The sequence below is a fragment of the Saccostrea cucullata genome, unplaced genomic scaffold (genome assembly GCF_032062105.1).
Source record: "Saccostrea cucullata isolate Sc308-1 unplaced genomic scaffold, CSIRO_AGI_Scuc_v1 ctg68, whole genome shotgun sequence".
In the NCBI taxonomy this organism is placed as follows: Eukaryota; Metazoa; Mollusca; class Bivalvia; order Ostreida; family Ostreidae; genus Saccostrea; species Saccostrea cuccullata.
In genome coordinates this window covers 392,735-408,223 of record NW_026939588.1, presented here as the reverse complement: position 1 = coordinate 408,223, position 15,489 = coordinate 392,735, and the positions used below count along the sequence as shown (strand labels likewise).

Sequence of the window (15,489 nt, the reverse complement as noted above, 5' to 3'; positions counted from 1 at the left end):
CGATAAAAATTAAAGTATTCTTTGATTTTTACAAATGATTCAATATTTTAATATAGGTTGAGTCCGAGAAAATGTGGGAAAGAAATACACATCTCCAATCCAAGTATCTGAGCATAGATGATAGAAGCAGCATTATTGAGAATAACCTTTACTCGACCTCTGTTAAACATCGGGTAATGCAAAATAATTTGGAAATCCTTTTAAAGCCAAGATATTCATCTATGTCTAATGATACTAAAAGTCTACTCATAGTTATTGATACAAGAAGTTTTTAGGTTTCTATTTTTATAATATTGAACTACTTTTGAAGTTATAGTTATCAGAAAACAAATCCTATGTAAGCAAAGCAATTGCGGGGTATAAGATATTTTCCATCAGAATCATCAAATATTTTTGCAAAACGTTCACCCTTCAACCATCGCATTATTATTTAACAACTGTGTTCTGATGTTTATGGAGAAAGGAAGTTCCAACTTGTTAAATCAATTTTAAGTCTAAATGTGGTAGTTCGTTTTGAAAATTTTGTCATTATTCATTCATCATCGTTGATTTCACTGCAATGCAATTCTATTTCCTTTACTATTACATTTTTTTCTGAACTTCAAACTGTTTTAACCGTTTAACAGTTCATAACTGCATGTTAATTTATGTTATGAAAAATTCTTTCGATGTTTTTTTTATAAAACTGTACTGAAAAAAGGTTCCCGACCAAGTGTCAGAAAATGAAGAACAACTTCAAAAAGTAATAGAGGAGACAAATATACAGATGGATATTGAAAACGATTGTCGCATAGCAACAACGAAAAAACAAGTAATGCAAAATAAATTATTGTCGATAAAATAAAATGTTTGTTATAAATTGATTCTAGTTAAGGTAGTTCGATCCTCAGGTTAATAAAATTAGCAGTTAAGTAATCGAAAATACTCATAAAAATATCTCTGAATCTACAAAGTAATGTAGATTTATCCACAGTATTTCTTAAAAGTGAAATATTAAAGTTAATCATATTATATAGGAAAAATTGTCAAATCTCCAAAATATATTCAGAAAAATATAGGAATATCAGCTGTGCATTTTCTAATTGCGAATTGATCAACAAATGTATTTTAGGTTAAAAAATAATAGGTATCCAGGCATTCAGAGATATTGTCATGATTTTTATACTTATTTGGTATTCTATGTCTTCTATTTCCTTCATGTATCATATACACCGTACATGTAATACATAGTGTAAAAGGCTTTTGCTATTATTGCAATACATCACAAATCACTTCTAATTTCATATCATTTTAATAAGCATTGGTATCTAAGGCTTGATTCAAGAAAATTTTATTTCTCTAAAACTGTATTATTTTTTTTCCCTTTTATTTTGTTCAAATGTTAACTTTTATAAGACCTTTTCTAAGACTTCCATAAACCTTGAATCATATATAGATGAATATAATGAAAATTGTTGCATAAAAGGTTTTGATTTTCAAGCCGCACATTGATGCGTTTTAAAATAAATATTCATTTTAGGAGTTATCCTTCCTGGCTAAGGATCGGATATCCTTAAATAAAAGTAGTGTTTTGTAGCTGGAATAAATCTAATAGTAGCATATTTACAGCATGGTTTAAACAAAGTGGTAGAGGAAAATGATATACAGATTGAAACAGATGAGAAACACATGAGAACAGTTAAAGAACATACATTTACCGAGAACCCTATCTTCTTGACCTCCGTGGATACGCAGGTAATATTAAATGCAAGTTGTAATTTTTAACAAAAATATTTTGACTTTTTAGGATCAGCATTTATCCAGATTTATCAAATCGACTCTTAATAATCGGTTAATCGACTGCCTTTCAAATCGACGACTCGATCATTATACAAGAAAAAATAAAGATTAAAGTACATGTACTTATTTATCTTCACGTTTGTATCATGGATGATAAAATGTTAATATTTTTCATCCATCTCAATATTCATAAGCATGAACTTGACCATTTACAACATCATGTATAAGAGTTATTAACCACTTATATTTGGCTTATGTAGTATCGCCAGAAAGCGGGTGTGACAAATGATGTGCAGAGAAAAGTGAAAACACTAGTTCCTCTGATATTTTGATATTAGTATGCTTGAAAAATAAATGGATTTTCACCCCTCCCCGGATGAAGGAATAAATTCGGCTTCAAGATCATGGAAATAACTTGTAGTCAAAATATGTTTGGGTCTTAAATCTAGTTTGATATTTTTGCTTGGTTTTCTCAGCACTCGAATGCTGATAGTAGTACTCAGAATTTCGAAAAGAACACAAAAGACAGTGAACTAGATGGCAACACAATGTTTTTATCAATATATTTAAGAGCAATTAATTGAAAAGTTCTTTTTTTTTGTCCATTAAGGCGCTTGAAAGTTTGATTCTGGGTAAGACAGACAAAATAAACCAGACTGAACCTGAAGCAAGAACTACAAAGTTCGGATCGACTTTATCCTCGACAGATAGTCTAACTAGTGGAAGTAAACAAACGGATATGAAATGGGTATGATGCGCACGCCCTTACAACTAATATATAAACGCTTTCTCTACTTCTAAGTATATTGATCCTTACTGAGAATCCATTCATTCTCTTTTAAAGGTACAATGACAAATTCTTAAACTTATGTTTCTCTTCAGAGCGGTGGGGAGATTGAAAGTAAACCAATAGTCCTGCCAGGAGGACAAAAACCAGTGGAAATTAGGCTGTCCAACTCAGTGAGAGCGAGGATGAGAAAAATGGCTCAGTTTTCAATCGTAAGAAAATGATTTGTAACAAAGAGTGCAAACTGAGAAATACACTCTTAATTATGCCAATTTTAATATGTGTTTTATAGGATATACGTTTAGTCACTTCACCTTCATATTTTCACATTCAAGAACTATGTCATTTTTACATTCATTTCAGGAAAAGAAGTTTATGCAGAAATAATTTCTTCGACTTGTAAAAACGATGGAGGTATCAAAATGTTAACAAAATGAACTGAATCCTGTAGATTTTGCAAGAATAATTTCAAAGATTGAATAAAATAAATATATTATCCAGATATGAAACAGATGTGTAAGACTTTGGGATATTTCTTTTTAAGTTCACTGGGATATATTGAGTCGACATATGAATGAAATATATGGAGATAACGAAAAGTATTTAAGTTCAAAAGTCCATAAAACAATACAAAATAGGAGACTTCAGAAACATCAGAGGTGGGATCAAGTGCCATGGAGGAGTGAGCATCCCCTGCCAACCCGTCATACACGCCGTGTGTTCCTTGTCATGATCGAGAAATAGCGGAAAAAATTCCCGTCAGTATGTAAATTTAATGGACTAACTATTGGTATGAAAAACGTCAGACAGTATTTGACTCAATGATAAAATGCATTTGATGACAAGGTCATTGTTTCGACCATAGACCTTACGACCTCGTTTTAGAAATTGCATATACGTAGAGCATTCTCTCGCGTTTGAATCAACTGAGAGATATAAACTGCGTTAACAGGTGATAAAAGTCTATTGCTACATATTAAGTAAGGGAAGGTGACGATAGAAAAGTTAAAGTCATCACCTTTATCATAGAACTTGGTTGTTAGATAACCATCAACGTATTTTTCAAAGTAAAATATCCAAATATGAAGTTGATGTGTCAGATTTGGTGGTATCTTTTATCTCAAGCTCATTAGGATATATCGTATCGACATAAGAATAGAAATTACTATTATTAATTGACAGTACGACATCGTTGTTATTAATTTTGAGAAAAAATTACTTTTATTTTTTCTCATTAAAATATTAGCAGTGTTGCAAATCAGCTGTGAATGTTTAAAGAATTGAAGGAATATCAGACAACTTAAATATCACATTATTTTACAAAAACAAATATCAAAATGTACCATTTTTCTAAATTTACCAGCATTCCCCGAGATGAATTTAATTTCAGACTTTTTCCTCATCATAGTTCATTTTTAATGTAGATTTATACCACGATTATATGTCTACATATGAGATTTGTGTCCTCAAGTTGATTAATTTGCAAGAGCATATGTCAAGATATGCTCTACCTAAAAACAATGTCCAAAACGATGCAAGATATTAATAGACATGTTGAAGAAACAGTCGTTTTGAAATCACCATTTTGCTGGTCCTATGGACAATACAATTATTTTTTTACATGCTAATTGTGAGTCCATTATTTCAATCTGAATAGTCTAAAAAAAATTCATTTGTCTAGTCATAACAAGGAGCACAGATCGGGAATGTAAACTTTATGACACACCATCCCACCTCTGATGTTTTTAGAGGTCTGCTTTTGCTTTACTTCCAATAAGTTTTGTTTGAGTGTCTTTTAGGTTTGATTATTCTTCGTTTTTTTTTTCCATAATTCATACATAAATTTTGTCAAACGTCAAATTCGAATAAAAATTAATTTGTTATAAATATACAGGGGTGGCATTAGACTGTCAGTTACATTTTGCATACAAAAAGTTGAAATGAATCAGATACATTTAATTAATTAAAAATAAGATTAAAAGACTGGATTTAGTAAAATTTTTAGAGTATTTGTACCTCATGCTTTTCGAGTTCTGAGAATCTTTATTTACTAATGCAAAAACATTTTCATTTTTCTGCAAGTTTTCGACAGCAAGTATTTTTTTTAAAACATCTATCTTTTTAAAATATAACATGCTTCAGATATAGTACTTTTTGTATATTTTTTCTTTACTACTGTATAACTGCATGGATACAATTTTTAAACTTTTAATGATATAAGAAAGCGAGAATACATTTTTGGAGGAGTTATCACTCTTTATTCAGTTTCATTTTACTAGAGATTCAACCTCATCGAAAACTTTTCTTCATAAATAAATATAAAATAAATAGATAAATGAATAAGGTTAAAACTTCAGATCTTACCAGATTAACCTTCTTTTGTTCCAATACTGTGGTAATCAAATTTTGCTCGAGGCATTAAATAAAAGAAATGTATAACAAGATATAACCATAGTAATATTGGCATCAGATCCCACCTCTGATTTTTTATAGGTCCGCGCGTCCTCAGCTCCCGATTTGTATTGTTTCAGTGAACTTTTGACCTTGATTACGGTTTGTTTTCTCCATATTTCAATGAAAAGGCAGCTTTCTTATCTGATGATAATCTGTAGAAATCATTTGCATTACTTCAAATAAAACAAGAGGCACTGTAAGCAATGAAATCACTCCACTCAATGATACCTCCCGCCTCCCATATGGTTAAATGGCAAAATCAATACCGGTATTTTACTCTTGGAGACCCGAAATAAATGTCAGATCAAAAAGTAAAAAAGAGGGTGAGTAATGACATTATGTAATAAAGAATCTGTGAAAGTTTCATAAAATTTTATTCAGCGGTATAGGAGGAGTTGAGGATAAGAGATTAGTATCCTTCAATATTATAGAAAGTTCTTAGATTCTGTAAAAGTCTCAATAAATTTTATTTTGTATACTGAAAGGAAAAAGAAACGCAGGGTAAACTTTTGAGGTGAATTAAATTTGTTTTTCTTAAAATACTTTTTAGTTTTCCTATCTACCTTTTAAAATCATATTTTAAAAAGATATAACCAAATTCTCATATGATTTTGTCTAATTATTCATAAGTTATTGATGCTCAAATGACGATACCCCCCAAAAGTGAAAATCGAAAACTCTCATTATCTTCAATGTCTATCTCATGCATTTGTCAAAGTCTTTTTTCCTCTTTGCATGGAATTTCAGAGTTTTAACTTTCAAATCCTGCTATATTTAGGTAACCACGCAAAGAATAAGTCAAAAGGCGCGCGCATGCGCCAGTGAGAGGAATACAACCGTAGGTTGATAAAAAACCAAATTGCAGAATTGTTTTCTTTCAAATTTCTTACGAATGTAATGATTATAATCATCTACTTATAAATGGCTGTTTTTGTGGTAATATTTAAGAGATGGCAGAAATAACCCGAACATGACTCTGTTTCACCGTCATTGTCACGGTTGATTGAAAACCACTCCAGACCCTCTCTGACAACTGCTAAAACGTTTTATGGGGGAAAATTTACAAGAGACTGCTTAGTAAACTGTTGTTGCCTTTTTCATTAATTAGGCAATTCGAAAACAAGACGCCATTGAACTTCTGTAAACTGTGCCAAGATTGCAATAAATTCATATTGTCTCTTAATATTGAAAAACGATGTGCATACATCATATGCATCAAATAATGCAACAAGATTTGTTGACAAACTCGTCGTTATCAAATTGCACGTGTTTTGAGCTTTTTAGCATTTTCCCTACGTGACGTCATAAATTTTACGTTGAGTAATTCTCTGATTTTGATGCACAGTTTTTTGACCAATTTTCGTAATTTTCGGTCATGTGGTCAAATTTTTATCGGAAATTATGCTACCCTGCGTTTCTTTTTCCTTTCAGTATAGATAAGAGATGGCGGATAAAAGATGCGGATAAGAGATGGCACCCCAAATCGTAACAGACGGATGAAAGGACATCCCGATCACTATATACCCTCCAACTTTTTAAGCGGGGACAGAAATATTCCTCAAGAGAAAACTATACACACCCTACTTATGTTTAAAAGACTTCATTAATATGCGAGTTACAGAAAAATAAGTTGGTAAAGTTGTTTACAAAACTAACCAAATCTGAATATTTACGTACCATCAGAAGATTACGTGATTAAATTCTAATAAAAATTGTAAAGTTTTCTTTGACAAAACACTGAGTTGTATCACTAAATAATAAAACAGTTTTAGTTTAAATAAAATAATAAATGTTAAAATTCTAAAACATTCCCGTGACTTCTCGAAAGTGTGCATATGTCAAAGAGATCAATTACGTAAAAAATGTCTTTAATGCCAAACAAAATATTTTATTTTTTTGCGAATTTATTTTCTTCCGAATGAATTACTGTGTGTTGTTTATTTTGTACAAAATATGTTAAATAAATATTTTAAAACCTGATCCTAAATCGGAATGATAATCATCTAGCATATGGGTCTGAAGTTGTAAACAACAAATGTCATTGAATGAAAGTTTGTAGGGCCTATCGCATGCGTAACATGATTAAAAGTGACTTATTTTCATTATTAATATCAGAGCTGGCCATATAATGTACAAGCATTGGCATTGCAAAACAATAATGATTGGCGAAATTTTAGATCTATTCTGCAACTATTTTAAGGGTCGTTTGTATTTAAAAAATATTATTGGCCGTTTAACTAGACCATTCTTTAAAAGTTATTTGATGAATTTTGACATATGTATAAAAGTGTATTATGGTTTCGAAGACATCGCGTGCATTTGACGGCAGCGTATCACTGAATACCAATGTTAGACTGTCGTTGATCGCTGGCTATATAAAGAGACATGATAAGTCTTAGAATTTTTTTAAATTGGCAAATCCTAATAACTATCTGTGTAAGTACAAGTGTAGTTGAAATTATTTACTTATTTTTTAATTGTCTACGTTGTCTTATAATGGCATTTATTCATTGACTTCTTGACCCGTTTTTTTTTACCCGTCCTTTTACCAACAAACTTGTTGTCAAAGAATATCTATTTATTTTAAAAAAATTGTTTTGATTGTTGATTGTAAATTATATCTTTAGATTCATTGATGTTTCACGTTGAACACCAAAATTCTTGGAGTATACTTTTGAAAAAAAATAGAGCTTAATTTTGTTAAAACCGCTGCCTTTGTGCAAGTTTTCCCCTAGTTTACACCCTTGGCTCCTGTGATATTGCAGAAAATCGTAAAGACGGGCGTTAACATATTCAAATGTAAATTTTTCATTTTAAGAGATACAGAATGAAATTTATTAGGCCTTTCATATGGAAAAGTTTCTTACAATGAACAATGTATATGTGTTTCAAGGACAAACACACATAGTAATCTGGCATCATAGCTAGCTATCACGCACATCCTACATGCGAAACGAGGTAGGAAATAGTTTTCAGTATAATTATTGTCCTCATTATACCCTCCGCTTGAAAAGTGGGAGGGTATATAAAAATCGGGATGTCCACCTTCCGTCCGTCGGTCCTTCTGTATGTCTGTCTGTTACGCTTTGTGGTACCAATCACTTATCCGCAACTCCTCTTATACCACTGATTGAAATTTGATGAAACTTTCACAATTTCTTTTTTACATTTTGCCATTGTTCACCTCGAATTTATCTTTTTAATAGGACATTTATTTCGGGACTCCCAGAGCAAAACATTGTCACTGCCATTCTTTCTATAATATTGAAGGGTACCCCTCTCTTATCCGCAATTCCTCCTACACCACTGAATAAAATTTGATTATACTTTCACAGAATCTTTATTACATAAAACCTTTGTGACCTCCTATTTTACTTTTTGACCTGACACTTATTTCGGGTCTCCCAGAGCAAAACATGGACTTTGCCACTATAATCATATGGTATGCGGGGTATCATTTAGTGAGCTTAGTGCTCACAGTACCTCTAGTTTTATAAAAGTTCTCTGAAATCTATACAATTTACATCATTAATGAGCAATACTTTTACATTCTTTATAATCTCCATCCATTCAGGAGTACCATGCACTTCGTTTTAGGTTTTTTAATATAACATTTATTTATTTATTAAAAGCATTTAAATGTGTGATATTTTTTGTGCAAAGTCCAACATACTTATGTACTCGAACTTTGAATTTATTTTGAAACCAAAGGTTCAAAGAAATACTCTCTAATGGACTTCCGTTAAAAGAGTACAAATCATTTGGTACTTGAGAGAATAGTTTTTCTGAGAAAAGCGATTTTAACTGATTATATTAAATACAGTACGCAATGAGTACAAAGTTTCCATGTGATGATGTGACGCATTTTCTCTTCGAGTAATTTTCCTTAGTCACAATTTGGAGGTCAAACTAATGATTTTTTTTCTATTTGAGTAAATGTTAAAAAAAAAATGTATCACAAAAATATAAATGCATAAATTTTTAAAACTCTAAACTTATGTAAACACAAAATTGTAATATAAAACGTTTTTAATTAAAATTGGATAATGAAAAAAATAGAGCTTTGTTAAAAATAATTTTAAAAATGTGTTTAATATAAATTCATTCAATGATGTAGGAATCTTGGCTTTTTAACCTCCAACTAGATGACCAGTGGAACATATCTTTAACATGACGTCTATTGGATGTTTGCAATAAGTTAATTTCGATCAGAAAAAATAAGACTTACGAAATGTCAAATTCAACGATGATAAATATAACACATTACCTTCATAGCAAATACTGAAGAAGACTTAGTTGTCTAAAGTTTTTTATAGTAAGCTATGAATTACTATAATAATAAAGTTCTGAGTAATGTAATTTAAAAAAAATAGGTTATAAAAGTGTTTTTTGCTATCAAATTCAGATTTTTAAAAAAACTGGTAATTTAAAAAATAGGTCATAAAATAGGTCACAACCATCGTGTTCTCCTTGACATGATGGGGACAACAGAAAAATCCCTAAGCAATTCGATATGTAAAAAATGGCCTAAAATAAACATTTAGAAACGTTCGACCATGATAAATTGCATTTGTTGAGAAGCATTCTGTCGACAATAAAACTTGCGAAACGATGACTTTAAACGGGTCTGTTGACATTCTTGATTCATTAAACTTGTTATGCAATACTTTGCCTCGTGTTAGAAATTGTTCTTCCCGGATAAATTGATGTACAGTACGCCTAAAGATTTTCGTTTGTTGCTGTTAATATTTAAGTGAGGAGTACAGAAAGAGACTTCGTATAGTTTAATAATACATACTTGAACTTGCTACGTATCTTTGTAAGAATGTTTCAGAAGATATAGAATATGCTAGTCCAATATGTATAGTTATTCAACTTCATTCAATGTAAATACATGTAATCACTTGCACGTTACACCGTTGAAAAGTATTCGAGCCCTACTTTTCTTGAACCTGTACTGAACAATGCAGCTATAAGTGCACGAGGTCCAAGGCTTCAACAGCAATGGCCTTATTATTATTATATAAATTCTGTAAACAGTTCGTTCGTTAAAATCATTGTAAGTTCTCGGCTTTGACGTTTAACAATATTTTCTATGGTCATTTTCGTTCCTTATCATCATTTCGTTAGATCTATGGTTGATACAATGATCTTGTTAGTAAATATAACCTATCACGCAAATGTTGACTGCCATTTTTCATACTAACTGTTAGGTCATTTATAATTGAACTGACTTTCCCCGTTATTTCCCGATCATGACAGCGAACACACAGTGGGTGTGACCGGTTGGCAGGGGGAAGCTACCTCCAGCAGAGCACCTGATCCCACATCTGACGTTTTAGAGGTCCGTGTTTACTTTGCTTTAAAATTTGAATTGTTACATGGAATTGAGCTTTTAAAATACTGTTCGTCATCTGCAGATATTTATTCATCAGCATTAATTTAAAGAATAATTGATGATATATTGAATATTCTTTTATGTTTACTTGTAATCAACATTTCAATTAAAGAATGTTAAGTCTTATTAAAGGAAACCCTCAACGAAATACAGTATAATTATCTACAATAATATAAGTAGAAATAATTTCTTTAAAATAAAAAAAAGTATAAATTCAAACTAATAAGTATTATATTTTAGTTTCTAAGTTTGAAAATAAAATTAACAGAAATACATATATGCCAACACACTTTCCATTGTGCAGAATATTAAAAAAACGTAAAAGAACAACACACTTTCTATTGTGCAGAAATGTAAAAGAACAAACACAAAAAAATAAAGAAGGAAGGAAAGTAAATAAAAGGAACCGTGTCAATTATTTTTTTCTGTTTTGATTTTTTCATGCTAATTGTTGATTTTTCGTGGTTCTCGTAAAATAAGCTGATTAAAAAATATTATCGTTTAAATAAGACAGTATAATAAATAATCAGTAGTTATTATTGGATTTTAATTTCATTTTCTTTTCATAATCTTCCTTAAAAATCAAGTAAATAATATTGCAAATAAATATTAAATCAGTATCCGTTTGATCTTCCAAAACCTTACAATTTTGCTCTTCTATTATCGTTTTTACTAGCATATTTATTTCTTATCAAGGTATGTGGATTTTTGGCGGAGATTTTTTTTAATAATTTGAGTATATCATCTTCGAAAAAAAATATTTTCACACATGTATGTAAATATGATTTCTATTAATAGATTTTCAACTGAAACGAACACTTTTTTCATGGGCGCGGTGCGTTTGAACTAAAGGAGGCAAGGTCAATTGATGGCCAGGCGGTGCTTTAGCACGTAAAGAAGGCAATGACATTTGAAGACTCTTCAGTGCAATTGTACTAAACAGTGATCTTTATTGCAATATTAATTCAAGAGAATTTTACGTCACAGTTTATATTCAAAACAAATCCTTAAAATCAATAAAAATGCAACAAAGAAAACTCAAAATTACAAAGTAAGTCTCTCTCTCTCTCTCTCTCTCTCTCTCTCTCTCTCTAAAATACATGAAAACAATTTCAGCAAAAGGTATTTATTCAACCTACACAAAATATTGTATACAAAACCATTATACTGCAGTTTATGAATTTATACTTCATTCCTAACAGGGTGTGTTGACCTGAAACTATATTAACTTATTCGTGTTGAGGATTACACAGGATTACCCAAGGTGGTGTACATTGTTATGCAAGGAAAAGAGTGTACGATTGGTTAAGTACCTCTAGTGCATCTGCACTTTCAATAATTTATTTCATCTCGGAATTGGCCTCATCGTTTTAAAATAAAAAAAAATCATGATCATCGTTTTATCCTTTTCTGAATGTTCTCTTTACTGCATGATGAATATGATTTAAATTTGACATATGATTACTATCATATAGGTGATGTAAGGCCTCTTTTTCCATTTTACATAAACGACATTGACCCAATTGTGTGACATTCAAAAAGGGCGTTCAGATTTTAGAACGCAGTTCGCAGTTCGCAATTCAAAAGTGAACTGCGTTCTAGAACGCAGTTTGCAATTCAAAATTTTAACATAAGCAATGTGGTCTGAAATTTTGAGGGTCAGATACCACCTCTATGAAAAAATGGTGATGGTACCATCTCTAGTTTCCAAGATATGACCCTTCAGTTCTTAACCCTACTATATAAACTATACGAATAAACATCGGGCTCGGGGACATCGAAGTCCCCTACCCTGGGGTCTGAAATTTTGAGGGTGGGGTACTAGGGGTCAGATACCACTTCTATGAAAAAATGGTGATGGTACCATATCTAGTTCTGTGTTGCTCGTGCTTGTGTTGCAAGTTCTACCAGATCTGAAAATTGTACATAATCTGTCGGATCTTACACCGTATTTTCTTGGAGTAAGTGAATAAGTTTGTAAGTAAACAATTGTCATGCTTGTCATGCAGATAAATTTAAAACAAAGATGTACTGCAGGTATCTTTAACATAAACTAATGTAATTATTAAAATGTTTTTAAATCCAATCGGCCGACGTTATGTTTAAATTAGAAAACCTATATCAGCAACAAGCTGTCAATAAAATCGTCTTCCCTTAAAATGCAAGCATTTATAAATTAAAAACCATGCTAGAATTGTAATGCGATCGTATAAATTTATTTCTACGAAGATGAATATTCTACAAAACACATATCATGGTTAAACATTCAAAATATCACTTAAGTTTGCTTCTGTCATATCTATTTTGAAAATCATATCCATTATCAAAAGTTAAACTAAAAGTCGTTATTTTGCTGTGTTCGAGAAACTTTCAAATTTGTTTTATCCTTTAAAAGGTTAATAAAAAAATATTTATTTACTTTTTCACAATATTCAACTATTTTAAATGAAAATTTTACTAATTGAAAATATGATTTATTATAACACTTTATAATAAGATAACCTTTTATCCTAAAAATAAATGCAATAAAAAATTATAATATTCAGGTAGAACTAAAACCTCAAAACTGAAATGCGACATTTTAAATATAAAAATAACTACAAGATAAACCAAATATTTAAGCAAGAAAAAAATATTAATTTCTATTTTCCATAATGATGACACAGATGATTGATATAAAAGTTCTTAAAAAGCAGATATGATATATATATATATATATATATATATATATATATATATATATATATATATATATATATATATATATATAATATATATATATATATATATAAATACTCCAAAGTCCGATGGTGACGCCAAAGTCCGATGGTCTCGCCAAACCCCGATGGTCTGCGCCAAACCCCGATGGCTCATTGTCTTTACGGGCGCCAAAGTCCGATGGCCACGCCAAAGTCCGATGGCTCGTTTCCTATGAGACGCGCGATGCTAAAGTGCAATGGTGACACGCCGAAGTCCGATGGTGCGGATGAACAATCAACGTTTATGACGTCACAATAATCCAACGTCAATCCTTGACGCCGTTGTCCTGCATTCAAAAGCAATCATTTCTGAATTCGTCCTTGAACACAATTTTTATTATTGATTTTGCTTATTGCTTGCACCTTCTAGAGATATTCTGCGGGACGTGGAGGCCGGTCCTTCGGATGAGACCGTATAAACCGAGGCCCCGTGACACAGTAGGTGCTGGCACGAAAAAGATCCCTCCCTGCTTAATGGCCCTAAGTGCCGAGCATAGGACAAAATTTGCAGCTCTCCACCAGCAAATGGTGGCGTCTCCATATGAGTAAAAAATTCTCGAGAGGGACGTTAAACAATATACAATCAATCTAGAGATCTAAGGGTTAGTCCTCGCACACCACTCGATTGATTAGGGTTAGTCCTTGCATTGCACAACCCGAGTGAATTAGGGTTAGTCCTCGCACCAACTCAAGATATTTAGGTTATTGTTAATACACACTTTTCGACCGTTAGTCTCACACCTGCCTGAGAGTTAAGGGTTAGTTTTCGCATTTATTTATACTTATTCTAAAGACCTTTGCATGTCGCGGCATTGAGGTTTGGGCGCAGTGCTACTATGACGTCATAAACGTTAATTGTTTTCCGCACCGTCGGACTTTGGCGTGTCAGACCATCGGGGTTTGGCGCAGACCATCGGACTTTGGCGTGACCATCGGACTTTGGAGTCCCATCGCACTTTGGAGTCCTACATATATATATATATATATATATATATATATATATATATATATATATATATATATATATATATATATATATATATATATATATATATATATATATATAATAAGACATGATAATCATTAATAAAAATTTTAAAAAATACATTTTTATAAATCTAGATAAATACGTTTAAAAGATTATTTGCATTTTTGTTTGTGTCTTCTTTAAGAGAAGTTAAAGTCAAAGATAGTTAAAATTTTTGGTCGTTTTATTTATGTGAATACCCAATATATATATACACTTTTATCTGACTAAATTGTATTGTTGTCTAATTGCAAAGAAGGTCATTTCGTTTTCTTTTTTTATTGTGGAGTAAAGTTTTATAGTACAACCAATAATTAATAATAAGCTCTATCCAAGGCGCTTACTACAAAAAAATTGACTCATATTGGACCAATGATGGAAGAATATTTGTAAAGGAGACTGAGGACTCACCCAAAATCTTGATAAATAACCTCAGTGACATTGCCTGCTTCCTACCAGAAGTTGACCACGTCAGTGATGATGAGGCTTAAAATCAAATAAATGTACTGTTATTATACCCAAACTATTATTAATAAAAACTCTTATAAGAGATTATAAACAAGTAAAACAACCAGCGATATTTCTTTTCGAACATTTGCAAAGCTAGATTTGTATGACTGTATATATTATAAATATGTATATTTCTAATTTACACATGTACACACATTTATCCTACCTTTTTTTCTAACTTCCCTGCATGTCCATATTTTGCTCTGGATTCTTACTGTCTTTTTATGTATTCCCAGTTCTTCAACTTTTTTCCATGGCAATACTTCATGTTTCTTTCTCTCTTACTTTTCACCCACTTAATCATTGCGCTATAGCTCCTTTTTAACCAATGGTATCCTTTACAACCCCCTTTTTATTTCTTCTCTCCTTGCACTCCCATTCCCTTCCTTTCTTACCTCTCTGCACCCCCTTTCTTCTTCTTCCTCTTTTTATTATTGTATATTTGTTGCTTGTACATCACGTGTATATATTTTTGTTTATGTTTGAGAGGACAATCTAAGTTGGCATAACTTGTGTCCAATCCCATTGATTGTGTTCAATAAAATATGTTTAAATCAAAAACCAATGATTTAAAAAAAAAAAAAGCAACTTACTTGTCACACAGACTTTGCCCCCCCCCCCCCCCCACTTTTTTTTGCAAAGATAGACTTAAAATAGACAATGAACATGTCGGCTTAGGTTTAGTCCCCCTCCCACTTTGTACAGACATCTTGCAGTGTAGTTAAACAATCGGGAAAGTGGAAGTGTTTGGAAAAAATGGAAACAAAGGAGATAA

General features: G+C 31.4%; 2 protein-coding genes across 2 annotated transcripts in view; both read left to right on the top strand.

Annotated features, from left to right (window-relative positions):
• The first annotated feature begins 766 nt into the window (after positions 1-766).
• Positions 767-2,953, top strand: LOC134253397 (uncharacterized). The gene is made up of 5 exons (XM_062735923.1): positions 767-811; positions 1,609-1,734; positions 2,390-2,527; positions 2,662-2,778; positions 2,930-2,953. The coding sequence occupies exons 1-5, from the start codon at positions 767-769 to the stop codon at positions 2,951-2,953; spliced, it is 450 nt and encodes a 149-aa protein (XP_062591907.1).
• A 9,416-nt stretch (positions 2,954-12,369) lies between these two features.
• LOC134253378 (probable cytochrome P450 CYP44) overlaps positions 12,370-15,489 on the top strand; it is a 39,803-nt gene continuing 36,683 nt past the window's right edge. Inside the window, exon 1 of the mRNA XM_062735899.1 lies at positions 12,370-12,395. The gene's annotated coding sequence lies outside the window, so the exon portion shown is untranslated. The remainder of the gene's footprint in view (positions 12,396-15,489) is intronic.